We start from the raw sequence: 27,092 nt of genomic DNA on the forward strand, positions 1-27,092 counted from the left end.
TCCCCAATCTTCAGCAGAGAAGAATCTAGGAGACTGTAAACGGCGGCAAACTTTGTCTTTCTTACCTGATTTCAGATTTGTGTTAGCCTCCTTTCCAGGTCCCAACTTGACCACCAAAAAATGCAGCTTCGACAAGGCCACTAAATTCTTGTATGTGGATTTCTCCCATGCTACCTTTCCCGGCCCTTACGAAAGACCTTCTTATGTCGTTCGATAAGTTGGCTTTCCGAATACGGGGTTAGCGAGCCTCTCTACGTTGGGACTGGAGCGCACCAAAGGAGAGTCTTACCTATGTGCGCCTCCCGGAAAACCTCGAGAAGGCAGGGAGGCGCCTCTGCGGCTCCCCAGGAGGCTGTCGATGCGGTGACCCAGCGCCTAGCCTCGCATGCAGAGCCTTCGCATATCCCAGCCCAAGTCCGACGCCCACGGTGGAGAGCTTTCGTGTGAATGGTACTTTGCCACTGCCGCAAATGGCTGTGAACCAGCCCACCTGGTCCGCACTGCATGCATCTCGCAGGGAGTGCACCAGCTGCTGGCAGGGGCAAGCAGTGGGCCCTCTCCCTGCGGTGCTCGCGGTCAGACACTTCTGCGCGAGGGGCTCCTCAGTCGCAGAACCTTTGTCTGAAGCAGGCTGCAGGCACGCCCAGCTCCAAGCGACATGTCGAGTGACTTCAGCTGAACCACGGGGCACCCGATTGTGACCAGCCCAATCCCCCGGGATCATCGCCATACCTCGATCTACTCCAAAGACAAGGCCATAGTTCTGCCAATACGGAGTGTAAACAGCGTGGACGAAAAAAGGCCTAAATGCGGAGGGCACAGAGGGGAAATCGACACCTAAACCTTGAACACCCCTCTGCCTACGCCCGTAGCTGTTAAGAGGTTAGGTTTCTACAGCTTATATATTTTATCACACATAATCACAACTCGGCACTTTACACCGACTCTCATCTGTCTTAATTTTAAGCCACTAATCATTACTTGAACAGGTACAACGTTTACACTACTTGTATATATAATTTATTAACGCTTGACGCTTTTTGCCCTCGGTCCGCCTCGCCCCAGTGAAAAAAAGACTTGTGAACGACAGCACGGATGTCATTTAAAATGGACTGTGGGAAGGGGGGGGGGGGCAGAGGCTTTGTCAGGCATCCCATGAAACACAAGTTGTCTTGAAGACGTCTTGAAACAGCCTGAAACAGCTACAATCGTCTACCTCTACGTGAAGACATCTTGCAAACGTTTACCACTAGCAGTTTTGAGAAGTTTATTTGTGAACGTGTAAAAGATGTCTTCAGCACAAGCATATGCTACACCAAGAGGTTTTAAAAACGTCTCTTGAGGAGGTTTATCTGGAGACATGGTAAAGAAGTGTTACCCGAGCCCATTTGTTTTTTATGCGTCTTGACACTTTGAAAACCACTCGTGATAAATTTACTACAAATGCCTTCCTTGACATATTTGCGCTTAAATATGTCTGAACACGCCTTATCTCAAAACAAATTTAAGCACACACATGCTCTACACTTCTATAGTAAAAATCCCGACTACTAACTTCAGCAAGAAATCACCTACATTTTCTATCTCTACTATGCTTTTTTAGAAACATCCAAGCCAGATTCTTTCTTTGTGATCCATTTTACCCGCTGGGGATCTTCAAATCTGCCGATTCAATGAAATCACTGCAGCTATTTTTCAGGTTTAGGCCTTGATTGTTGTAAATTGTGCTACTAAAACCACACTAGTACTTTTAATTTGCGCTATCTCTGGTCCTCCTCGCAATTCATGAATTGCACCGTATGCAGTACTGTGAGGGCTGGGCGTGGAGGCTGGGGCATTCAGGTGGCATGGCGAGGCGAATGGGAGTTATTTAAAGGAAAGCATTTATTTGAACATTATACAACACGACTGAACACACCGGAGGCAGGCACAAATGAAGCACAAACAAGCAAGCGTGTCCTATACCTCGCATGGGCCCGGAGCTGCGTGGCGTAATGGCACTGAAGGTGACGCTAGTGATCACCCAATTACTACAGCACATGTGGCTGGCTGCTCGCACCCCGCCCCACTTTGGTTGGCCACGTCTCGCGGACAGCAATATCCGCACATTGTCCACATGTCCACAACAGGCACAACACTCATACACGCGGGGGAAACACTGCCGCACACTTCACTCGTGCACCAAGTCATCTAGGTGGCTAGATTAATAAGTGCATTGTGCCATTTAAGCTGTGGCTGCACTGACTGCAGAGGTGAGTCTACACTGTCCTGCTTCCTTGCACTGGCAGTTTCATGCACACTGAAGTGTCGTAAGGGCCTTAGCCTTGGCTTCGAGGTTTGTGAAAGGCGTGCCAGTTGTCCTTGGACAGGAGGTTGCCGACACCCTCTCAAACAGTCTCATGGAGCTGCATGTGGCACACAGTATGCTACAATTGCTACGCAGGAAGTCCTGGCTCGTTTTGTAGCCAAATGCTGAATGGTCGATGCTGCTGCCAAACTTTCGGGCATGGGCTTTGTCCAGCTGAAGTACATCGATGCCACTCACGAAGTGGTCAGCCAGGTGTGGCACAAGTTGTCCTTGGTCTCTTCTGATACCACAGATAGCTCGAGTTGGGCGTTGGCTGCAGCACACGTCGCGGCTGGTTGGCGCTGTTGACGGGCTTGGAACCTGTAGGTGGCTGGCTCACGAGCGTTTTTCACTTTTTCTGTCCATGGACAAAGTTTTGGGCATGCTGGGCTTGCTGTTGGCTGGGCCGAAAGTAGTTGGCAGGTGGTTCACCAACGGTATGAACTCTTTCTGGCTGTTGAAGGAATTCTGTATGTGCTTGACTTCCTTTGTGAGAACTGGCCTAACAAAACTACGTTTCGCCACCCACCCGTGTCAAGCGTACGGCATCCGGGAGGCTCGGAAGGAAGCGGAGAGGGCTACAGAAGCCGTACTGTTTGAATGGACTCTCCTGGCCTTTACTCATTTTGAATTCGCACAGAAGCTGTAGAGTTAGCGGTTGCTTGGCTGCGATGAGCAAGGCATAGATGATGGCTTTGATTGTGGCACATTACATTCCCCTTTGAAAGCCATGGTTCACTAGGGCCCCTGAGTTTTCAGGAACTGCTTGCCTTCTGCATCGTACCGGTATGAGCTCCGACTGTAGGGCAACGATCTAGCAGGTAAACATGGAGCTTCATATCAGTGATATGGTCAAGATCATCGCTGTGGCAAGCAAAAACAGCTCTGTGTTCGGCTAATGTACCTTTTTATAACTGCGTGCTTGCTGGGAGTGGGTTGGCTGCGAAGCGGGACGATGGAATATTGGGGTGATGGCGCGCGAACACCGCGTCGGATGCGACGGTGTCATGCGACAGGGGCACTTCTTGAGGGCAATGTTTGGGCTACTAACACTTGCCATGGCGGCTGCTCTGGCAAAGGCAACGGATCATGTTGCAGGCAGTCTTTGGCACTGTGTCTGGCAAGGCTAAGTACCGTGGCTGGGTCTAGCGTCAAAGGCACCGCGGCGGACGAGGCCTTTGCTTCAACCGGGGGGCTAGCTTCATGCTGCTTCCGAATGTCGGCTTCCAGTCGCTGAATGAGCTCTTCTTTGAAACCGCAGTGTCCAGCTGTCGCCGTGCCAATGGACCTTTTTCCAGTACCGGTCCCTCTAGCGGCCGCCACGGCGAACTAAAAATGGCAGTAAGGCACACCCCCAAGAAAGTTTGGCTTTCAGAGAACTCGTGCGCAAAATTCCTGGTCCTGCAGCCCCTCCCGCACTGACCCGTCACCCGCACCTTTCACATGAATGTCACGGTAGCAGGCGAACGAACGTTCTCGTGACTAATCTGCAGTGCTCCAAGCGCCCCCCCCCCCCCCCCCCATTTTTTTTTTTTTCATTTGTCCCAAGCGTCTTCGCCCCTTTTCTTAGAAAGACATTATTGTATGCCCGTACGAACCCACCACGAGGAGTCCAAAGAGAAAAATAAAAAAGAAAACCTGCAGATTATAGCCGCTCCCTAAGCAGAAAACCGAGGGGCGCGCTTTTGTTTATTTTGCCCGAGGCGCCTGCCAAGAATGGCGGACCGCCAGCCCGCGCATGCGCAGATCGCTACTGGAAAAAGGTCCATTCTTTCCGTATGAGGTCGATGAATAGACGAGCCGCACCCACACAATTGCCGGCATGATATTCCGCCGATCCGGATACACGCAGGCGGTCAGACACAAAACACAATCTTGCCGGAGCGTCCGCCAGCAAGCAAGCGCAGACGCGCACAAGGAGGCGAGCGAGTGAACGGCGCAACACGCTTGGGCGAGGAAGACAAAAAGGCGCACTGGGTGTCGAACTGGTCCAACGGCGAAAGCCGGCTTATAGCATCCTCGATTAACCGCACCGGTGCACACCGGGGCACACCGGTGCGCCTTTTCATCCTCGATAAACCGCACCGGTGTGCACCGTCCGTCCTCGATAAACCGGGGTGCACCGTCGCGGGGCAATTTTTGGTTGCACCGCCGCGCACCGAGAGAGTCGACGGTGCGCCGGCGTGCAGTCCCGAGATGCATCGCGGACGATGCCGGCGAAGGAGCTTCCTCCGCCGTCTGCTGCAGCGACGGCGCATCGCCACACTCGTGTAAAGGTGGACGGAGCTGTGTATTGTTGCTGACAAGGATGGCGTGCTTGTGAATTCATCGGGCAACGATGCGACAGTCTCCTAACGGGCGGTAACAACGGCCAGTGATTGTAAATGAGGACGCGAACTTTGTGTACTTCAAAGACGGCTGCATGCATTGCCAGAAAGTTGGGTATTGACATTCGTTTCGTTCGATCGAATTATCATGAACTGTTACCGGATTGCCTAGACGATGAAGACCTACTTGTTTTTCTGTAACGGAAGGGCGGAACAAAACAGGCACTCGCATTATGGCTCAAACGAAGATTAGAAGCAGCTTGTATCGCTTGTATGTAGCTGTTTAGTGGATGCGGTGGCGGTAGGTTGTTCCGCATGTGTGACGGATTTAAGTTGTGTGTACATATAATCATTGGCCTTCAATAAATACCACTTTCAAATAGCGCTGTGTCTCATTACAGTGCTGTATTGTTACTTGTGAACGTTTTTATGAGTTGATTTCTTAGATTAAGAGATGGCGCCTGGGTAGAACCGCCCCGTTTGTCCTCGATCAACGCTCCGTGCCGGTACGCACCGTCGTGGGGCACTGTGCACGGCGCCGGTTTTGGGGGCAACACCGGTGCGTGTTTATCGAGGACGCTATTAGTTACCGCGTTGGCGTACTTGCGTGGCTGCACAGACGCTCGGGCATCGACTGCGCAAGATGTGAGGGCTGGGCGTGAAGGCTGGAACATTGAAGAGGCATGGCGAGGCGAATCGGACTGCAATGTTTTGTTCGACTGTGCAACTATATTCTAGGCACTATAGTCACAGAACAGGGAGGATGAACCAACGTTTATAGATACTTTTATAAACGTTGGGATGAACCAAGTGAACTAACGAGCGCGTCCCAGACCTCGTTTGGGCTGGAGCTGCGTCGGCGTAATGGCACTAAAAGTGACGCTAGTGATTAGCTAGTGATTATGGCATAGGCTGGAGTCAACGTTTTTAGATTAACTCGTTGGCTGGAGTTCACAATGCACACATCAAGCAGCATCTTCCGGAGCTAGAAAAATGAACAGCTATGCACGCAACTGGGAACATTTGGGATAGCGAAAGTTATTTTCTACCAAAAAGGCTCGCTAGCGTTCAGCGAAGCAGACGACCCTATTCCACCTTTCTGGAAAATAACTCGTTGCTTCCTTGCTCCACACAGTGCCGAAGATAGGCAGGGTGCCCGATAACGCATGGGCAAAGTACCGAAGACTTAAAGAAGCATTTTTACAGGCGCAAGTCCAATTGATCTAATCCAAAAATTGTAGAACCGAACAACAGCAAACTTCAAAAAGCGCGCGCTGAGCGGACACTAAAAAAAAAAAGACAAAAAGCCGTTAAAAATCGCAAGTAAAGAAGTAATTTATTGCATTTAATAAAAAATTGGCTTATAAAACGTTTTTCGCTTTTTATTATGCGGAAATATTTTACTTTTTAGTTTATGCGTTTGTGGTAGTAACTTTTAGCACCACCAGGGCACCAGGGGTTCCTTTGTCGCTTCAATTCTGTGCTTCAATTCAAACACAACAACCGTTGGTCGCGTTTGTCGTACCAATGAGTTCCTCTTGCGTCTGTGAGGTTGTTTACGCAAAAAATGCTTTTGAGAGAGTAAATAGGTAAACGGTGTTTTAAAATTCATCTCCAAAATACCTTGCTCAAGCCTTTGTATGCGTGAAAACTGCCACGGTTCCCCAAGCGTCCGGAAACGACTCGGCACGAACAAAGGTGAGTAGCTACTAGCGTGATAAGTAGTAGTTTCTTGCGGTTGTCGTTAATGAGCTATCACTGCACAGTACCATAGTTCGGTGAATTCTGTGCGCAGCACACGCCGGTGCCCAGCGCCACAATTTGTGAAGAAGTACACGCTTGGGCTTGCAAACTTTTGATATTACTTTTCTCGTTAAAGAAAACTTGAAACGGTTCAAGCAGTACAACGAATGCACAGGCTATCAGCCGAGCTCGCGCACAGCCTTTATGGACTAGTGATGCATTAAACTTTGAGACATAAATTTCGGTGATGTCGCAGCACAACGATGGAGTGCAACGTAAATACGCTATTAAGGCAAAATGGGGGGGGGGGAGGGGGGAGCAACTGTACTTTTTTTTTTACAGTTGGCGCCTTTCTTGCTGTAACCCCGTTTTTCTTGTTTTTCGCTCACATTCTCAGATTATATATGACGCACTGACCGGGAAGAAATAATAGTAAAAGAAAGCGTCTGAGTCAGAACACGTTGACCAGACAGAGTAGTAGTGTCTTCCAGGCTCCGCTCATTGTCTGTTGTGACTGCTACCAAGATGACACTAACAAAAAAAACCACGAAGTTTGTAGTAAGTCCGCATGTACGCAATGTTTCTCACAGACTCCGGAAAATAGCCAGCAGATAACGCGCGTGACTACGGAGACTGAATCAGAAATCGTTTGTAAGGTCCCTTTGATGTAATAAAATCCTACATATGCCAATGCGTTTAAGAGCACAGTTTAGCGTAAGGACATTACAAATACTAGACAGTTGTTGCGCATTATGGTGCGTCCGCAAACTAAAACTCAACAATACAATAATCCTACTCACATAACTCCAAAGAAAGCAGTAGAAATGGTGGAGGAATTGTCGTTGTTCCGAACACACATTGTTGGGGTTAATACGCCATCTGTTTCCAAAAACCCGTATGAAATGCATGTCGTGCGATTTTGTAATCTGGACCAAAAATAAAGCTGGAAAGGGGCCAGTTTAAGACAATTTGCATTGCCACTGACCGTTACCATATCTCCATGCTGCATTTATTGTTGATGTGATCAGTTGTCTTGAGATATTCATGATGGGCATATTTAGTGAATTTCTGTCTGAGCTAAAAATGAATCTAATAGAGTGCACATTTGTCTTACTGCTTTTTCCATTTTAGTTGTCTCCTGTCACATAAAACAGTATGACAAAAGGATAATGGCATATTAGCTAGCTGCAAACGTGTGTTTATGAAGAAAGTTTGGAATGGTATTGCTAGTTTCTGATATTATTAGTTTTCTTCTGCCAGCACACATTTGAGCTATGAATAGTACCAGACCTTCCCAAAATATTGTGTGCATGTTCAAGGCACTGCCCTAGAGTTTTATTCATTCCAAGCCTTTCACTGCAAAAGGTTTGAGATGTTTGAATAAGATAAGCTCATTCACAGGCAAAGGCCGGTGAATGAGCTTTTGACTTTTTTTTTGTCCTTGTGCAGTAGGATATTTTCATGCTAGAGTAGTAAAACCCCTCTGCATCCTTGTTTACCTCGAGATAACAAGTTTTGCTTACCCTAAGTTTCAAACTGCTTTAGTGCTCAGTGCTTTAGTTGTGTACACTTTATTATTTCGCATTTTTGCCGGCATCTGGTCGACGCGTTCAGGGAGCCTTTTCAAGCCCCGGATGTGAACAAAGCTGCCAAGGAGGTGTCACTGATCAACCTGTCCATGTGTGAGTAGGCCAAGCTGCGCTTGCACAGGGTCAATAGGGCGTTTCTCATTTACAGAAGGTAACCACTTTTTGTGTATAGCTGATGTTGCAATTGGAATTTTCCTTGCAGACCCATGATGTGTTTACAGTGCAATTAACCGGTTATGCTGGGTGCATCAGGTTTTGGGAGGATGTGGTATGCGATTTGTGTGCACTAAATGAGAGTGAAGCTCTGCAATTTGTGCTCGCTGCCCTTCGTGTTACCGCTTTGCATAGAGCTGCCCTTGTGTCTAGCTTTCTTGTCTTCAGGTTTCACCTAGGAATATTTATAACTACGTTCATTGGGTTGCCCTATGTTGTTATATGTACTTGAGAGTGGCTTAAAGTGGCATCAAAATGATGTTAGGGCAGGAGATGACAAAGGCTTCAATTTCAGCGTCGTACCTGGGAGATCAAGTGGTTGCTGTTTGGCCAGCTGCAGGGCAATTCGACAGGCTTGCAAACCTCGGAGCTTTGTCACTTGTGGCCTAGCAATGTTTACCACACCATTATATCATATTTCCTAAAGTATATGCGTGCTTTCTCCTTCTGAACTGCTATTTGTACCTATTGGTTCAGTAATCATAAAATGGCCCAGGGGGTGGCCTCTGGATGGGAGGGCCCCGGTTGGTCCCCTGCTCTGGTGGCCGAGGTGCAGCTGGAAATCCAGGGCAAGCGCAGCAAACAACGGACGCCCCACCGTGGGCAGCTCAGCTGTCCTGGGCCATCGTCCGAGATGACCTGAAGGGCCACACCCTGGCCTATTCGGGCGGCTCTGTGCGACAGCGACAGGGCTCGGCTTCAGCAGGCGCCGTGCTAGGGGAGGGCACCCGGCAAGCGTTGCTGTAGTGCGCGGTGTCCTCAGCCACAGCCGAGCTGGTGGTAGTCAGCCTGGGCCGGACCCCAGCACTGTGCCCTGCTACGCTACGCCCGGGTGGCCCTGCTGCGCACCCGGAGGGCGACTTGTGCTCACTCCTGGTGCGGGGAGTGCTATATCGGGGCACCTGGCTGCGGCCGCAGTGGGAGCCCAGACACAGGGAGCTCAAGGGCAACGAACCAGTGATGTGATATCTGTGCCTAACCGTGCTGAAAGGTAAATCCTGCCACATCCTCCTTCAATTCAAGCAATCTGCGCTAATCTTGTGCCTAAGCTTCGTTTCGCCGGGCTTCCGCGATGTGTTGGCTCTGGTGGGAGGAGTCCTTTACGCCACGGGCGTTGAAGGCATCTTTTACATAAAATGAAGTAGAAGGAAGTTTTTACATAAAATGCGCTGAGTGCCTTCTGCACGACTGCCTTTCAACGACATCATTTTGCAGAGCTTGCGCTTCTTAAGCCCACAGCTGAGGAAAGAAAAGTCCTCTAGAGCTCATTTTAGGGTGCTGCAAGTGATCTAACCCTGCGATGAATTGACTTTGATGGATGAATACATGCTCGTCCAGCTTGAACATGTTGATCAGATCCGTCTACACGAATGAACGAGTATTGGCAGCGGAGTTTTGAGCAGAAGGAGGCTAACAACAAAACCAAATTCCCTCTCTTGGCTTGGCTAGTGAAGGCATTGCTGTGCATTCCACATAGAAAAGCGTTTGGGGAAATGGGCTTCAATAAGAACTGCTGGCACCTTAATGAAAGGGCTCAGTGTGCAGTACAAACTGTTAATGGCACCAGGCACATTGTTTCATTCTTCAAGCGCTTTGACCTAGATGCAAGTTGCTTCAATGTGACACCAGAGGTTTTGAGAGCAGTACAAACATCGAACAAAGACTGCCAAGAGCGCATTGCGGCTGAAAAGCTCAGGCAGCTAAGCAGTGGTGTCTTGACCCAGCCAAGGCTGGTCCTAGTCATGATGCCCGATACAGGCTCCAGCAAGAAGTGGAGACCACAAAAATAACATGGTGGCGAATGCGGAAAGTCCAAGAGCTTCAGGTATGTCGAAAGTGGGCAGTCTCTTCTAGCTGAGGATAAAGCTAGAATGGTGGCAGCACTGGACAAAATGGCACAAAAAACAACTTTGGTCCTGTCACGATAGTTCTACTTTCATGCATATTTAACCAGAGAAACGTGTGTTTAGCACAAGTGTCTGTTTTGTTTCAGTACATTTTCTGCTTACTTAAACAAGTTCAAAGGTGTTTTCAGGGGATCTAGTCATATTGTGTTTTATTGCCATGTAGTCTTTTTAGCTTCAGGATGTTGTTTTCATGTACATCAAACTGTCCACATTAAGTGACTGTGGTCCGTTCATTCTGGTTTTATGAAAAGTTCTGTAGCCTACCGAATTGAATGCTACCCCGATAGTCGTTTTTTAAATGAAAGTCAAGTTCCTTCATGATCTGTTGGCTCATGTGGTGTATGTACACATCGCATGAACTCTTTTAAGTGCTTGTCAAGTTCCTTCATGATCTGTTGGCTCATGTGGTGTATGTACACATCGCATGAACTCTTTTAAGTGCTTGTCCTGAGGCATTTTACTTGTTTAAACATTTCTGTGTGCCCAGGATGCTGCTTTTGGGGCTCCTCTTAGTTTTTTTCCTCCCCTTCCAGCAGCTCTCGGCCGTCCTGTGCCCCATGTGGGTTCCCAAGCAGAGAAACACCACCTGGAGGTGGCTGACAGCCCTGCCTGCTGGCCATGGAGAGTGGCCAGATTTAACAACAGGGAGGCGAGCTGCTGGCCACACGGCGGAATCTTCGGCTGCTGGACCAGCTGCTATTGCTGCCGGGTTGTGCCAGGGAGCGGGACAGAGTCCACAAAGGCCCTGGGCTCACCTGGACGCCTCAGGAGTCATCCCCACGCTTCGCCTCCCAGCCCGGTGATTTGGAACAACATTGAGGAACTGAGGGTTTGTTTGTTCGTTATCTTCTCTTGTGCATGTGTGTGTGCGTCTTTTTTTTAATACCCCTTTTTAAGCGTCACTGAAGTGATTTGTAAATATTGCAGGAATACTAGTGCGAATTGTAGTCTGGAGTCTCTAGGCCATATTTTCACCACTCGCGGCATTTACGTGAATTTATTCTGTAGAAATAATCAATTCAAAAATGCTGCCTTCCTCCGCATCCTTCTTGCTGATTTCCTGACATTTTGTGTGACATCAAAACAAGATGGTTTGGCTGCACTACTGTGCGGCTCGCCGACCCTCCGACAGAGTCAGTCGGTCCAGCGTATAGTCTTCTGGCCGCCAGCGGGTCGTCTTAATTTGTTTGCTCAGTTGAAACTAAGCCATGACCCGTTTGTGCCTGGAAATATCTGCCTTTAGTTTGTTAGTTTGTAGACTGTATTCAGCTTTAACTCGCTCCACACATGCGACGCTCCGCTGACTGGTGCGCTAGTAAAAAAAATCAAAGGCCAATTGAAGGTGGGAGAAGCTTTATCAAAGTTAATAAAGGTACAAAAAAGAAAACTGCGCATAAAACAAGGACACAAGAGAAGACAAATAGACACATAGGGTGCAGACTAGCAAGTGATTTTTTATTTTAGTAAAAAACACATCATGATGGAAACTGCGATAACCTAGGGCACAGAACAAAGATAAACAACCAAAACCACAGCCAAAAGACTGAGCGCAACATGGGGGGCAAGGAACCCTACACTAGGCATGTGCAATCGCTTCGCACATAAACAAACAAGGCGAGGGCCGGGGTAGTCCAAGAACACTAAAAATCACCCCCAAGAGTCCAGTCACAAAACGCAATCTCGGTGCTTTGTAGGGACACTGACGGTGAACTGACGCAATCTTCGCCTTTATTTTCAGAATTGCGTACGCTTCAAAAATCTCCTTGCTGCACGCACCCCTGTAATGCTTTGTAAATTCGCATGCTTCGAGGCGTGGCGCACAGCCTTTGCAGTCTTTACAGTGGGTGGCCAGGTTGCTGCCGGTAAAAGTGCGGAGGCTGTCGGCGTGTACCCTCAGTCGATCATTAATGCATCGGCCCGTTTAGCCAATGTGCGAACATCCACTGGACAAGGGGGTTTCGTAGATGACGCATGCTCGACAGTTAAAAAAGCGCTTCTCATGTCTTTTCCAGCACCCCGCATGTCCATTTTCTTCGGTGTTTACACGCTTACACAACTTGTGTAGCTTGTTAGGTGCCGAAAAAACAACACTAACCCCCACCTTTTCCCTAGCTTTCTTGATCCTGTGCTCAACATTATGGACGTAAGGTAAAGCGGCCATCTTGTCGCCCTTGCCCCGTTCACACGTCGTCTTCTCGGTGCGTGACTCGACAAGAAGCTTCTTGCCAACTGCCAAGATAAGGTCGCAAGAAAACCCTACTTCCTTCAGTTGCTCCACCTGTGAACAGAAACTTGCCTCAGCTTGGTATGTGCACGAGCGCTGCAGCGCATTCCCGAGAGCTGACGTGAACTGAAGCAGTCCTTTTTGGATCTAGGGGAATAGATCCAACACACATGGTCACGGTTCACCTTGGGCTCCATATCCAAAAACGGCATCAATCCCCCGACCGGTGCTTCCATTGTTTACGAAAAGACGTTGAGGGTGGAACGAAAGAGTTCAAAACACTTCTTCAACTTGATGTGCAGTGCCCTCTGAGTTGAGCTGCTACAGCACCAGGAAGTCGTCAATGAAGCGGAAAATCTTAGTGACGTTAGTGCAGAGCAACGGAAGCAACTCAACTGACGAAGTTTTCTGTTGAAACGTGCGAGTAGGAGGTCACTGAATATTGGGGCAAGACACGACCCTATACATACGCCGTCCTTAGGAACATAGGAACGACCACACACTCCTTGAATTGGCTCAGCTGGTTGGGCCGCTGGCACCGTCGCAGAGTCACAACCGCCGGTTGTGCCAAATCGTTCGGGCCTCCGCATGAACGATTTGGCACAACCGGCGATTGTGACTCTGCGACGGTGCCAGCGGCCCAACCAGCTGAGCCAATTCAAGGAGTGTGTGGTCGTTCCTATGTTCCTAAGGACGGCGTATGTATAGGGTCGTGTCTTGCCCCAATATTCAGTGACCTCCTACTCGCACGTTTCAACAGAAAACTTCGTCAGTTGAGTTGCTTCCGTTGCTCTGCACTAACGTCACTAAGATTTTCCGCTTCATTGACGACTTCCTGGTGCTGTAGCAGCTCAACTCAGAGGGCACTGCACATCAAGTTGAAGAAGTGTTTTGAACTCTTTCGTTCCACCCTCAACGTCTTTTCGTAAACAATGGAAGCACCGGTCGGGGGATTGATGCCGTTTTTGGATATGGAGCCCAAGGTGAACCGTGACCATGTGTGTTGGATCTATTCCCCTAGATCCAAAAAGGACTGCTTCAGTTCACGTGAGCTCTCGGGAATGCGCTGCAGCGCTCGTGCACATACCAAGCTGAGGCAAGTTTCTGTTCACAGGTGGAGCAACTGAAGGAAGTAGGGTTTTCTTGCGACCTTATCTTGGCAGTTGGCAAGAAGCTTCTTGTCGAGTCACGCACCGAGAAGACGACGTGCGAACGGGGCAAGGGCGACAAGATGGCCGCTTTACCTTACGTCCATAATGTTGAGCACAGGATCAAGAAAGCTAGGGAAAAGGTGGGGGTTAGTGTTGTTTTTTCGGCACCTAACAAGCTACACAAGTTGTGTAAGCGTGTAAACACCGAAGAAAATGGACATGCGGGGTGCTGGAAAAGACATGAGAAGCGCTTTTTTAACTGTCGAGCATGCGTCATCTACGAAACCCCCTTGTCCAGTGGATGTTCGCACATTGGCTAAACGGGCCGATGCATTAATGATCGACTGAGGGTACACGCCGACAGCCTCCGCACTTTTACCGGCAGCAACCTGGCCACCCACTGTAAAGACTGCAAAGGCTGTGCGCCACGCCTCGAAGCATGCGAATTTACAAAGCATTACAGGGGTGCGTGCAGCAAGGAGATTTTTGAAGCGTACGCAATTCTGAAAATAAAGGCGAAGATTGCGTCAGTTCACCGTCAGTGTCCCTACTAAGCACCGAGACTGCGTTTTGTGACTGGACTCTTGGGGGTGATTTGGTTGTTCATCTTAGTCCTGTGCCCTAGGTTATCGCACATGTGTAGATCGCAGTTTCCTTCATGATGTGTTTTTCACTCAAATAAAAAATCACTTGCTAGTCTGCGCCCTGTGTGTCTAGTCGTCTTGTGTCCTCGTTTTAATCGCAGTTTTCTTTTTCGGAATGTACCAACTAGGCCAAGCTTGCATTCTATTCTACTTAATATAGGTACTAAGGGAATAAGGTCAACTGAAACTTACCATACAGGGAAAAATCAGGGTGCATGAAGCGCTTTTTTGTGCTGGGTGAACTAGCACAGCAGTCACCAGCACGATCACACACACCTGTGAACGCTTTTCTGCTAAAGGGATGCAGTCACTAAAGGTGAGGTATTTGTGAAAATTTGAGGGGTGCTTACTGCACAAGCGCTATTCAAGAAATAGTCGTCTGGGCTGCTTGGAATGCCGAACCTAGATAAAAATGTGAACAGGGTATACATTATATACATCATACTTTTGCCCTTCCCAACACTGGCTTATGGCAGAGTTATCTGGAGCACTAGGTATATTGTTATGCAATTCGCAAGCTCAAATCCCATAGCACTTTTTATTTTTTTAAGTGGTTTATTTGTTTTCGGGCGGTATTTTCTATACTAAATTCGCAATTTTGGCGCCGTTTCTGTAAATCTGGCAAAACTTAAGGGTGTGCAAATTATGCGAGTAAATATGGTATTTTACAGAACCGAAACAACTGGTTTGAATACTAATCTTGGACATTGTCCAATTACGTAGTAACTTGTATGAACGTCACTGCTTTAGTTGCTGTGGCTGCCTAAGACCGTGCATGGCAGTTTTTCCCCTTTCAGGCCTCATAAAATAAATACCGCCTTATCGACAGGATAAACGATGAAAAGTGTGCTTATTTGAGCCATTATATGCAGTTCAAACAAAAAAGACAGGAACTTGACAAATTCACTTCGGTGTCCTCTTAATACCCCACAACCCGCCGCTGTGGCTCAGTGGCTAAGGCGTTGTTCAGCTGAGCCTGAGGTCGAAGGTTTGCTTCTCAATTGTGGCGGCTGCTTTTCTGATGGAGGTCGAAAGCAAAAACGCCCTTGTGCTTGAGATCCCGTGCAGGTGGTCAAAATGTTAATCTGGGGCCCTCCACTATGGCGCACCTCATCGCCTGTGTAGCGTCGGTGCGTAAAACATAATCAATACCCCCTTGTGCCTTTGTCTCTCCTCTCTATCTGCCTGTTATGCCCTCCCCCACTCCCCACACGAGTGGACATACTGGTGTCCATGCCTAGGTGTGACAATTTACAGCTGCTGGTGCACATTCCTTTCTGCCTTCCTGGAAATTCATTCATTTTGGTAAAGGATAAAAATTACTGCAGCCTTAATTCTTATACTTGCTTGCTGGCACCTATACCCATCAATAATACAGTCGAACCCCACTACAACGAACTCCGCTTCAACGAAATTTCCGTTTCGGCGAAAAATTTCCAATTCCCCATCAGTTAGCCAGAGAAGTCAGTGCAACACAGTCCTCGGCCCAACGAACCATTTGTCTGGCTTGCTTTCGCATCAACGAAATTTAATAAGTAGCTGTCTGTCTGATACCTTTCACTGCTCACTACTGGTACACATTGTAAGTGACACAGAGCCTTGTGTTCTACCCAGGCATCCTGCTGGCACGGGGCAACACGGCTGGAGGCAAGAAGCAAGGACACTCAGCTTCATGGGAACAAGCCAGACTGCTGATGACTGCCACATGAAGCTATCATCCCTGCTTATAAGTATATAGCGGGTTGGCGGTTACCTTTTTTTGTGAGAGCTTTCTCCTGTAATTCTTTCTGCTTTAACGCAAATACCTAATGTTGCACTACAAATAAAGCTTGGTTTTCAAGAGATCACAGGTTGATTTTATCATTTTGTTGTACACAGGACACAAAACATGTGAAATGAGACCTAGCTGGCATCAAGCAACTCTATTCTTGTGAGTTTATGCGAATACCCCCTATTTATGTTGTGCCAACATCACCTTCAGTTGTGCTGCCCGCTTGATGCTTTCTCTGTTTACACAGGCCGGTTGTGGATGTTGCTGCCAGCTGTCAACAATTAACATGCCCAGTGGTTGCTTCCAGAACACTCAACAATGACCAGCCCTTCTCCAATTAAGTATCTTTTAAACTGCGTGCCAGTTTAAGCAAAGATATTTATTCGGAAAACAGCGGGCAGTCGAGTCAGTGTTCCAAAAGCAGCTGCTGGGTGCGTCAATTGTGGGGACAGCTCATAGCTATATTTCAGGCTAGCCTGTGTTGTGTGTACAGAGAAAGAATTTAGCGGGTGCCACGAAGGAACCCTTGAGTAAACTGGGATAACGTAATTCCTGAAACCTCTTGAAAAGTTCTTAAAACTCCTTGAAAAGAAGTTGTATAGACGTCCGCAAGAAGGTGCTGAGACATCCTACTAGAAGTCCTGTAGATGTCTTGGAAGAACCCAGATAGACAACTATAAGCGTCGCGTTAGCACAGCTACAATACTTCTTCAGGATGGCTTTTATAAATAACTTCTTGGCCAAGATGTCTCTAAGCAGTTTGAATCGTCTTGTGTAGATGTCTTTTAGATTTACAATAGCCCTTTTTGCGTTTCGGGCAAAGGTTCTGCGCCTGGGGAGCCCCGTGTGCGGACGTGTCGTATCGCGAGCACCGCAGGTTCACTGCTCGGCCCAGAAGGTAGTGCTGGTAGCCCGTACTTGCCTGGTAATGGAGAGGGCTCATTGGTGTGAATACCCCCTGCCCTTGCCAGCAGCTGGTTCACTCCCTGTGAGATGCACGCGATGTGGACCAGACGGGCTGGTTCATAGCCATTTGCGGCACTGCAGTTGCGGCAATGGCAAAGCTTACGTAAAACACCTCTCTTTGGTTACCATGCACACACAGGCTCTCCATCGTGGGCGTCAGACTTGGACTGCGACATGCGAAGGCCCTGCACGCGAGGCTGGGTGCTTGGTCGCCGCATCAACAGCCTCCTGGGATGCTGCAGAGGCGCCTGCCAGCTGGCCCCCTCTCTGCCTTCTCGACGTTGTCCAGGAGGCGCATAGGTACGATGCTCCTTTGGTGCGCTCCAGTTCCAACGTAGTGAGGCTCACCAACCCCGTACTCGGAAAGCCAGCTTACCGAATGACATAAGAAATTCTTTCGTAAGGGCCGTAAAAGGTAGCATGAGAGAAAGCCAGCATGCATTTCAAAAGTCATCCATATGAGTGGCCTTGTCGTGGCCTTGTCATCGTGGCCAATTCAGTGGCCTTGTCGAAGTCGAGCAGTGAGGTTCAGTTAATGCAGGAGGAACGAACCTTAGGGGGTTGTGGATAGACAAGCAAGTTGGCTAAGGCGGTGGTCTTCGAGGGGCTGGGGGATCGTGTTAACGGTGCCAGTTGAGAGTAAGCGTATTGTAGAGGGGTTGGCTGGAAGGCGAAGTGTTGCTCTGTATACCCTGCGCTGTAAAGCTTGATTGATTGTACCGTCCGCGTCAATCCGTGCGCACACCACCATTAAGCGAAAATCTGTGCGGAAACTATCTAATCGAGTACAGGAGCACTCCAAAACACTCGAAAACAGACACTAACATAATCCATCAACGAGATTGGATTGGATTGGAAAACATTTATTGAGCATAAAAGTGGGTGGCTTTCTCAGTCAGGTAGCCGCGAGCTAGCGCAGCTGCTTGGGCATTAGTGATGAGGCGTTCTTGGTCCTCGCACCGTGAGCTGGCCACCTCGCGCCCCCACTGCTCAGGGGATGGGGAAGGAAGGGGGTTTGGCGCGTAGGGGCATTCCCACACCAGGTGGTAGGTAGTGTTTGGGACGGAGCAAGAAGGGCAGTTGTAGGGGTAAGTGGAAGGAGAGGTGTAGTGGAGTATCGTGGTGTTGTAGAATGTGTTGGTCTGCAGCCGACGCCAAATGCGAGCCACCTGTGTGCTGAGGGATGGGTGAGGAGGAGGGTATTGAAGCCACAGTTGGCGATAATGATACAAGATTTCAGTTTATCGGGGAGAGGCCGGGGGATAGATGGAGGGTTCGGAAAGGTCCTCTTCCGTCGACGAAAACGCCCGGAATGTAAGAGCGCGGGCAGCGGCGTGTGCCACCTCGTTTCCATCGAGGGAAGAATGGCCTGGTGTCCATACGAGAAAACGCGCAAAAGCACCGGTGTAGTAAGGTTGTGATCACGTTGTAATACGCATCGAACTACGCTAAATGGCGCTACGCGGAAACATGAGATGGCGCCGCGGTGCACCGCGTATGTAAGCGGGTTCTAAAAATCCCATACCCTCTTCCCGCCATGGACGGAAACGAACGTAAGACGCGTCACGCTGGTGCTAACGTCTACGAGGACAACGAGCTTCCCTGAATACGAAACCGCGGCAAGTGGAGGCAAAGTGACTAAAATCGAATGATAGTCGGGACGCAAATCGGATTTCACTCGGGGTGCAACTTGGATGTCACGGTCCCCGTACTCCGAACCCTCGCCATTATCCAAGGAGTTGAGACGCTGCCATTTTTTTAACGTGCGCCGAAATCTCGTACACACAGGTGTTCTTGCTTTTCGCCTCCATCAGAAAAGCGGCCGCCGCGGCCGGGAATCGAAGCTGCGACCTCGTAGAAGCATGACTGAAAGTCTATAAAACTAATTTCATGTAATCTGTGGTGCCTAAGGATGCTTATCGGCCTGCTCCCTTCCCTACTATAGAGCTGTAATAAACCGGGTCGCCAGCCCGCAGCTGCTTCCGTTCCTGACTGCTGCATATGTGTAACTTATTTGGCTTTTTCTTCTTGTTCTTCTTTGTTTTTCAGATGTTGCATTTACGTAGCTTCAGCGCCCTGGCCTTGTTCGACAAGTCAGGACACCTCTTGGAAGTTCCAAACCCGAAGCGCGTCCAAGCCTGCCCGTGTTCTGTACAAGCTTGCAATCCTTCACGCCGCCAAAACATGACGTCGTAGCATCTCACCATGTCGCTCATACTCCTTGCTTCAATTGCGAAAATAAAAGAGTTTTCTAAACATTTTCTGCCTCTATCAAGGCTCCTGAGCTCGCTGGCTACGCCAGCTTGAGCACAGTGGCGTGCATGTACAGAATTGAAAAGAAAAAAAAAATTAAAAATTTGAATATAAAAGGGAATTAGGATGGGAAACTACGCTTTAGAACAAACCCTCACTCACTAAGATCTCTGAATACGAATAAATAAGACCACATGAAAACTCGCGTCGAAGAGAAAACACACACGTGATGTGAACGTTTCCCTCAAAAGGCCTAACATTACGCTGCACGCAAGGGAGCAAATTCTGACTTTCCTAGGCCGATCTCTCCAATAAACATATTTCTCTCTCTCTTTCTCTCTCGGGTGCAAGGACTGACACCCTTCTGCGGGGCTTGTACTTCCACAGTTCCAGTGAAAAGTTTAACTAAAGAACACTTGAAAAGACCCCCTTTATCAGCAGAAGATTTGCCCGATAACATGAAAGTTCTCACCCTTCGAGCCGAAGTATTCTGCACTATGGTCAAAAACACGGCAAGTTTGCTTAAAGGTCCGCGAATTTCTAAATTACTGTCTCCGTTAATTAATTACGCGAAACTCGGTAATGCGTGGCTAATTACAGCTTCGCAGGCTTGTGGATGTGAAGGGGCGTATATTTTGAGCGTACCGAAAATCTTTGGCCAGAACGGGCGTTGTCTAACCATTCTGAAGGCACCAAAAGGCGCTAAGAGGCACGATTTGCGTCGCCGTTATCAAGAAAATCTTTTGCTGATAAGGGGGGTCTTATCAGCGAAACGTTTTTCCCTCAAAGGGTGTAGGTATACCCCTGAAAAAGAGAGTCAGCACGTACACCCGCAAGGGAGTCAGTTTACACCTTTTCGCGCAGCCTAATGTTACACCATGGTTACACCTTCGAGTGAAAAGTTTTGCTAAAGAATGCTTGAAAAGACCCCCCTTATCAGCAAAAGATTTTCCTGATAACGGCGACGCAAATCGTGCCTCTTGGCGCCTTCCTTGCCCTTTTCGGCGCCGTCCGAATGGTTAGAAAGCGCCCGTTGAGGCAAAGACTGCATGCGGGCTGAGTTGAGACGTACGCATTTCGTCCCCATTAGTACACCCGTGGCTAGTAGCGCTAGTTCTGGAGCTTTCAGCCTTAGCTTGACCAGGCAAATTACTCATGTGTTTAGTTCCACACGCATTAGGGAACATTATTAAAGCCATTTAATGGCGGAGTCTGTCCGTGAGAGGGCGTTTCTCTGCGCCAATGACGTGTGGAGGTTAGATGGCGGTATACAGTGGCCAGCAGATTTCGTCGTCTTGTCAGAGATTGAGCCCGCGCATAAGCCGTAAGCCTGATTCAGTACCTTTTCAGCAATTTTTTTCCCTTTTGTTCTTTTCTCTTTCATTTCTTTTACTTGGTCTGTTATCGCATTACTGTTTCTTTACTTAATTCAGTACATGTATTTCTATCGTCGAATAGGACTCCTCTGGTTTGAAGCGAAAATATGGCCGTATGTGAACATTATTTGTTTGCCGCTGTGCTTTCGGTGCCTCTGATTAGTTCTGAACGCTTTGGTGAGTGGAACAAGGGAGGACAACAATCGTGAATCATTTTATGCATTTTTATTGACCACGAAGAAAATATATTCTCTGCCAGGGCACACTTGCTTTCGAGATGAAGGAGCCCGCTGGCCAAGCAAGTAGGCGGGAGACATAACCAAACGTCTTTTGACTCTTGGCAGCGTCAACAGACACTGACGCCGCCATCACTACGAACACCGGAACACGAGCACACTGTTTATTTCCGGTGAGTTTGAAGCAAACGTCCCTCTGGGGGTGAAAACTCAGTCGGGGTTCCCCACAGGCTCACATCCTTCGCACAGGTAATGTACCACTCTGGCAGGGCTGCTAGGCTCCTCTGTGACGATCTGCTTGGGGCTTAGCGTCACTGAGGCGCTTTGCGACAGTTTTTCGCATTGCCACCATGCATAATCGAGCCCTTCACTGCACATTTACGTACAACACTTGTCGATACTGAATCGCTAATCTTTGAGCAGCTACATCTGATAACACCCTGGTATGGCACGCCATGGTTTATCTGGACACAAATTGGTGCAGTTAGAGCCACTGAGAAAACTAAACAGTACGCCGAGTATTACACTCAACTCTACGAGTGACGACAAGAACGGTCAGACTTCTGTCCGCATGCTACTTTGCCGGCGGCTACGCCGAACTCCCCTGTACAAGTTACACACAACAGTCCGCTTACCTTTTTCGCCGTCCGGGGCCAAATCCTGGGAGGACACGTTGCCTAGAACGAACACTTTCACACCAGCCAGAGGACAAAGTACGAATAACAACTTCGCTTCATGAACGGTGCGACGTTCACACGGGGTCAATGGCTGTCCCTAACCGCACTCCTAGCGAATCATTATTGGAATTATGCTCACTAGGAGTGCGAACTTGTTCGCTTTTTTTTTTTTCTCTCCCAACTTTAATGAGCGCCATTATGACAACTAGGATTTGCTAAAATACTGTTCGAAACGAGGTACAAGAGACCGACACAGTACATGATGTCGCTCGAGCCGACAGAGCCAGCGAGCCGCATCGACTGTGTACTAACGACAAAGGCAGTACTCCGGTTTCGAACAGGGTTTAATTCCAAGACAGGCGCAGCGACGGACAGCTCGACTCGAACGGCATCCGTGAAGGCTCGATGACGGCACCGTCCTCCAAGGTGGTAACCAGGACGCATAGATAGGAGGCGGTCTGCACCAAGAGGCAAATCACGTTAAAAATGTTACGTTTAGGGAGATCATTATTACTTACCGAATGCGAACAGGGTTTAACGATTTCAAGACAAGCACAGCAGCCACGGACAGCTCGACTCGAACGGCATTCTGGACGGCTCGATGACAGCACCAGTCCTGCTCGGCGGTTGCCAGGACGCAGAGACAGCTCGAGGCGATCTGCAACAAAAGGCAAATCACGTTAAAAATGCTACATTTTGGGAGGTCATCATTGCTTACCGAGTGCGGGGTCCAGGATTACGCCTGACAGGAACGGGAAGGGACGCTGAAAGGCAAAGCAACACAGACGAACAACGACAGAACCACTTTTATTACCCGAAAACACCTCTGTACAGAACACGCGTCGTCGAGCTAGATAGGACAGATGTAGACGTGTACCTCCCTAGCCAGAAGAATAGTGCGTGTTTGCGTGAAGGGTACGGTGCAATGAGACACGACACAAGGGTCGGAGAAAAGGGAGGACGGGGGCGGTGCCGGACTCGAACCTGAAAGGGAACCTAGGACACAAATTCCACCACTTGCCTTTGCCACGACCCCAATTTGGAGCCGCGGACCGCAGAGCCGCGTTCCGTGCTTCAGTGGTGCTCGCTGAAGGTGGCGACTATTCCGAACGCCGCGCGAACCGAGGACGCGTGCCAGCGGGATGCGTTATCGAATATACCTCGGCTACCGCGGCGTTCGGAAAGGAAGACCGACTATCACCACAACTTGGCGGGCTGAAGTATAGTTCTACAATAGAGGCAGCGACGAAGGGCTTAAACCCCGCCACTGCGCCGCTGTCCCGAAAGCTACCGCCTACCGTCCACCGCAAAGCTTTGGTGACAGTCGGAGTCCCTGCGTCGCGACGGCCCACGAAACGTCCGGCTCCGAGGCTAATGTGCGCTCGGTTAGGAAAATTCAAATACGCAAACGTTCAGCGTCGCGAAAAAAATGATACGAAAGCCGGTTTCGTGGGCACGCCGCACGTCGCACCGGGCCTTCAGCCACGGAACTCACCACTTGGAAGAGTCGTCGGTGAAGACTGTGAAGCAGCATACCGTGAAGGAAGTCCGTGAGGCCCTCGTGGGTATTCGCTTGTCCGAGCGAGCCGGTTGGGAGCGGGGATGGCACAGGCACAACGTAAAACGACTGAAGGAAACGAAAACGACAACACTTATGGCATTAAAACACCTCTTACCGCGAACCAAACTTCCCCAATAGACAGTATACCGCGTGGAAAAAAACTCACCTGTCCATCGCCGCCGTCACCGCGTCGCCAGCTACTCTGCGCCCGATGCGCAACCAACAGGCAGGCAAGATGGCGTACCCCTTGTTCTAAAACGCGCTTATCCTGGCATTACAGAGCGCTGCTGTTGGTCGGCCTCCGCCTACCCTTCTACTCTTTCACATCGTTATCGTCTTCCAGAACATTCTGCCAGTTGTAAAACAAAACGAAAAAGTTATCGCATCAAGTCGCAGCCGCGCGGCCACCGGAGCATGCATGACAAGGTATTTTATGCTGCGTCACGGAGCAAGATAACCTTCCTGCTTCGTGGTTCTTCATGTCGGCTAGGGGCTTCGGCTGGCGCGATTGCACGGTCCTATCGATCATGCGGCCGTTACGGGCCGTCTTCCGCGGCTTTTGAAATCGAATAAAAAACGCCACGTCTTGAAGAAACAGTCGACTGCGCGGGAACACAAATGCTACTGCGTACGAGTCATTGATTGATTGATTGATTGTAAGGTTCAACGCGCCGACAAAATGAAGGCGATGAGGCGCGCCGTATAGTGGAGGGCTCCGGATTGATTTTGACCACCTGGGGATCTTTAACATGCGCCTAAATCTCGTATATACACGGGCGGTTTGGCTTTTCGTATCCACTAGAAAAGCGGCCGCCGCGGCCGGGACTCGAACCCGCGTCCCCGTTCTCAGCAGCACAACGCCTTAGCCACTGAGCCATCGCGGCGGGTGCGTACGAGTCGTGGTTGTAAGAAAATTAGTGCCCTTTCCACTCTGTGAAGAAAAATGACCTGCGAAGCTGGACGCAGTCCACGGAGTGCATGAAAGGAAACACGTTTGTTCGTAAATAGCGATTGAGCATACTTCCTAGCCAATTAGCTGAATGAAACTTGGAAGGACCCAAGGTTCAGTCTCGCGGACAGGCTAGGAGCTGACTCCCGCTTCGTAGGCATCTCACTGTTCGTGTAACACACCAAACCAATCCGCTCGATCACTGAGAGGACACCGGACAAGTCGCATTGGGCCGTTTGACGTCCGCGTTTAAAACTCCCGCCAGCACAACGGAGGCGCCATCAGTAAGGACTGCCTGCACGCACCCCTCCCCCCAAGCCGTGCACGCCGGCAACCGGTTATGTGCGCGGGCTTAGAAGTGAAAGAAACCTGAACAAGTAATACTGCCCCACGTCGGCGTTTTAAGCGTGCAAGTTGCGCTTCACCCGGGAGGTATTCGCAGCTACTCGACGAGCTGGAACTAGAGGGCGCAGTGCGGCGGTAGCGGCTTTCTATACATGGCGAAGTTGCGCAAGACAAACAAGGTCAAATAAGAAACGACAAGAAAGTGCGCTTGTCCTTTCGTTTCTTATTTGCCCTCGTTTGTTTTTGCGCAACGTTGCCATCGATGGCCTCCAACTAGGCCGGCTCGCGTTATGGCTTCCTATTCACCTATTCGCGCTTCTGTTCGGGCCGACGCCATTCCCACTCTTCCTCGAAGCGAACGAAATGCGTCCATCCTATAGCGAGTTAAAGCTGGAATGTCTCTAGCTTTATTCTAGCGGACAAACATGGAGCCGTCGGTTTCCCGCCCCCATCGTAGGCATCTTGCTGTCTAATACACCAACCCAGACCCAAACCGATTACGAAAGACAACGGACAGGACGCATTGAGCCATGAAAATTGCACATCTAAATGTCGAACCAGCACACCGGGCATTATCGGAAAAGGCATGAAGGCCAACTGTGCGTGCACGCCCCCCCCCCCCTCCCCCCGCAACTCGTGCGCGCCTAAACCGGCAACCGGTGATCGGCGCATACGTATGCATGAAATGCACCGGCAAAAATGCCGCTCGGAAAGCCTTTCCAGTTGAAGCATTATGGGCTCACGCCGGCGTCTCTACCGGGCACATACTCGGCGAGGTGGAACGGCCACGGTGGCAGCGGCTTTCGGTCACTTAAACGTCCATTCGCGCTTCTGCGTGTTCTCCTCAATCACCTGATAACGGTGCTACCGCCGTTGTCAGCCAATAGAGAGAGAAAGTGTTTATTAAAATGAAAATATTTACAAGGCGAAGTTTTGCCTCTCGACAGAGGGCACAGGTCTCGCCGGGGAAAAAAGTGGTTCGAAAAAAAAAAAAAAACAGTGAAAGGGCAATGAAAAATGAAATGTGATAACAGGCTATAAAAGGCTATGCACAGACTATATACATACACACTCAGGTTATATACAGCCTATTTACATTCACACGCACTCGCACATACACACCCACGCACACAGAGAGTTAACAGGGGGTGGATAGCCGGTGGGGTCTGGCTTCTACAGTTCATGGGCGGGTGTTGAGGCCTGACTCGTCGAGGTACGAGAGGAGCAGCCTGAAGGCCGCTCGCTGCTGCATGAAGGGTCCCCGAGGACGCAGGATGTCCTCTGCAGTGCTTGACGGTAGCCCCAGCCGCCGGTACCCAGACACCAGTTTGTTCCGGGTACCAGCGTACGCAGGGCAGGAGCAGCTCGGGGTCGGGGCAGTGGGCACAGGTGGGTGTGGCCTTGCGACCCTGCCTGTGGAGGCGTGCTGCTGTGTTGTAGCAGCCGGTGCGGAGCCCGAGGGGGAGGGACCACTCTATTCGGGATATCCCTCTGGTGGGAAGGAGCCGCGGGGCCTCACCGGTGGCCACTCGTTTGCAGGGGTCAATAGGTGACCGGTAAAAAGCGCAAAGGCTCATGGGTGCATTGTTTTCTCCCGCGGAGAGCCGCCACTTCCGGTTCGGGAGCTCTCCTGGCCTCCCGTAGGCCGTCGGCTTTCACGCGCGTGTGTGCTTGTTGTTTAACTGTTTCCACTGAAAAAAAAAAAAAACGCTCATGCATCGGGAATTCCATAAATAACAACGATTGACCACACTAGGGGTTTATCTGACAGGTAAGCACCCTGTGACAAATAAACAACACGCACACACGCGCCTGACAGCCTCCGGCGCACGCAGGCGTATGGGAGGCGTACGGGAGGGCAGGAGAGATCTCGAACCGGAAGTGGCGGTAGCAGACGACGTACCCATGACCCTTTGCGCTTTTTCTGAAAGAGACACCGGTGGTGGCGAGGGGAATTCGCCGCGAGCTCGACATGTAGGTGGCGACAGCGTCGCGCTGCTAGTGTGGATGCTCCGCTGAGCGGCCCGTAAGAATGCACACTGTGGGCGCGCTTCGTTCTTTTTTCTCGCCGTATGTGCGCACGAAAAGTGCAAACAAGAGTGGTATGCTGTAGTTCGGTTCCTCAACGTTCAATGTATAGCATGGAAGCGGCAGTCAGTCTTCATTACTACGCCAAAAAAAGCGACGACTCATCGGGAATCTCAGAATGGCCGTAATTGTGACAATAAACTTGTACGCTGTGGCTCGCAGCAAGCTTGATCTTTCCAGACTATGGCTGTGAGCCTTCAATAAAATCATAAATAGAAACAAATCAGGAAGCCTCGATCTCTGATATTCAGTTTACAACGGCAATCTCAATCGCTTTCACTAGTAGCATGACGCATTCTTGCATTTGTGGGATGCCCTGAAATGGTAACACTACTTAACTGCCCCGAAATTCTTTCTAAGAGCTTACGATATTTTTTGTGTGTTCAAAAGGCAACATAAAATTACTATATTTTGATCAGCGCAGAGATATAAATGTAACCGCTCTAACGGGTCTTTTAAATGAAATTTTAACGACTCTGAAGGAAGGTTTGATGAATAACGGTTTCGGATCAGTTATTTACGGCTTTCGTCGCCAGTGAACTTGTGAATTGAATTGTCAACGCACGCAGCACAATCAACATCTCATGTTTAGCTAGGTTTTCGCAAAGTGACAAGCAGGTTTACAGAGAGCAAACCAAGCTCCCGGGACCTCACAGTGAGCACAAATTTTCTGTTACGGCTGCTCTGTTGACCATTTGCGTTACTTTTAAAACCTAACAGGTGCC

The 27,092-nt window shown here is 49.5% G+C and overlaps 3 protein-coding genes across 13 annotated transcripts in view; 2 read left to right on the plus strand and 1 right to left on the minus strand.

Annotated features, from left to right (window-relative positions):
* Positions 1 to 19,140, plus strand: part of LOC144142351 (uncharacterized) — a 58,958-nt gene extending 39,818 nt beyond the window's left edge. Inside the window, exons 5-6 of the mRNA XM_077673790.1 lie at positions 17,022 to 17,182; positions 18,932 to 19,140. Of these exons, the coding sequence (XP_077529916.1) occupies positions 17,022 to 17,182; positions 18,932 to 18,948 (178 nt within the window). The 3' untranslated portion in view covers positions 18,949 to 19,140. The remainder of the gene's footprint in view (positions 1 to 17,021; positions 17,183 to 18,931) is intronic.
* LOC144142368 (uncharacterized) lies at positions 5,239 to 17,015 on the plus strand. Of its 9 annotated transcripts, XR_013316961.1 has the most exons (6): positions 5,242 to 6,372; positions 8,032 to 8,099; positions 10,660 to 10,955; positions 15,760 to 15,875; positions 16,024 to 16,075; positions 16,164 to 17,015. XR_013316961.1 is itself a non-coding variant. In XM_077673835.1 (5 exons), exons 2-4 carry the CDS (start codon positions 8,096 to 8,098, stop codon positions 15,838 to 15,840), a joined length of 381 nt encoding a protein of 126 aa, XP_077529961.1. In that variant the 5' UTR covers positions 5,242 to 6,372; positions 8,032 to 8,095; the 3' UTR covers positions 15,841 to 15,875; positions 16,024 to 17,015. The 9 variants fall into 9 exon arrangements, 2 of the variants coding, with proteins under 2 accessions (XP_077529961.1, XP_077529960.1); XR_013316965.1 differs by adding an exon at positions 8,697 to 9,210 and having other exon boundaries at positions 5,241 to 6,372; positions 15,760 to 17,015; XM_077673835.1 differs by having other exon boundaries at positions 16,024 to 17,015.
* A 2,610-nt stretch (positions 19,141 to 21,750) lies between the features above and the next one.
* Positions 21,751 to 24,741, minus strand: LOC144142375 (uncharacterized). Of its 3 annotated transcripts, none has more exons than XM_077673836.1 (5): positions 23,152 to 24,741; positions 22,961 to 23,051; positions 22,143 to 22,188; positions 21,943 to 22,082; positions 21,751 to 21,882 (listed from the first exon to the last, which is right to left on the minus strand). In XM_077673836.1, exons 1-5 carry the CDS (start codon positions 23,157 to 23,159, stop codon positions 21,769 to 21,771), a joined length of 399 nt encoding a protein of 132 aa, XP_077529962.1. In that variant the 5' UTR covers positions 23,160 to 24,741; the 3' UTR covers positions 21,751 to 21,768. The 3 variants fall into 3 exon arrangements, 2 of the variants coding, with proteins under 2 accessions (XP_077529962.1, XP_077529963.1); XM_077673837.1 differs by having other exon boundaries at positions 22,920 to 23,051; positions 23,152 to 24,739; XR_013316975.1 differs by lacking the exons at positions 21,751 to 21,882; positions 23,152 to 24,741 and having other exon boundaries at positions 21,947 to 22,188; positions 22,302 to 23,051.
* Between the last annotated feature and the right edge of the window lie 2,351 nt (positions 24,742 to 27,092).

The sequence above is a fragment of the Haemaphysalis longicornis genome, unplaced genomic scaffold, assembly GCF_048455015.1.
Source record: "Haemaphysalis longicornis isolate Haplotype H1 unplaced genomic scaffold, Haemaphysalis longicornis Haplotype H1 scaffold_6, whole genome shotgun sequence".
NCBI lineage: Eukaryota > Metazoa > Arthropoda > Arachnida > Ixodida > Ixodidae > Haemaphysalis > Haemaphysalis longicornis.

Coding starts and splice junctions, on each gene's coding strand:
- LOC144142368 (XM_077673835.1), top strand. Junction 10,956..15,759: donor ACAACATTGAGGAACTGAGG/GTTTGTTTGTTC, acceptor TGTTCTACCCAG/GCATCCTGCTGGCACGGGGC.
- LOC144142375 (XM_077673836.1), bottom strand. Junction 22,189..22,960: donor CCTCACGGACTTCCTTCACG/GTATGCTGCTTC, acceptor TTTGCCTTTCAG/CGTCCCTTCCCGTTCCTGTC. Junction 22,083..22,142: donor AATCCTGGACCCCGCACTCG/GTAAGCAATGAT, acceptor CTTTTGTTGCAG/ATCGCCTCGAGCTGTCTCTG.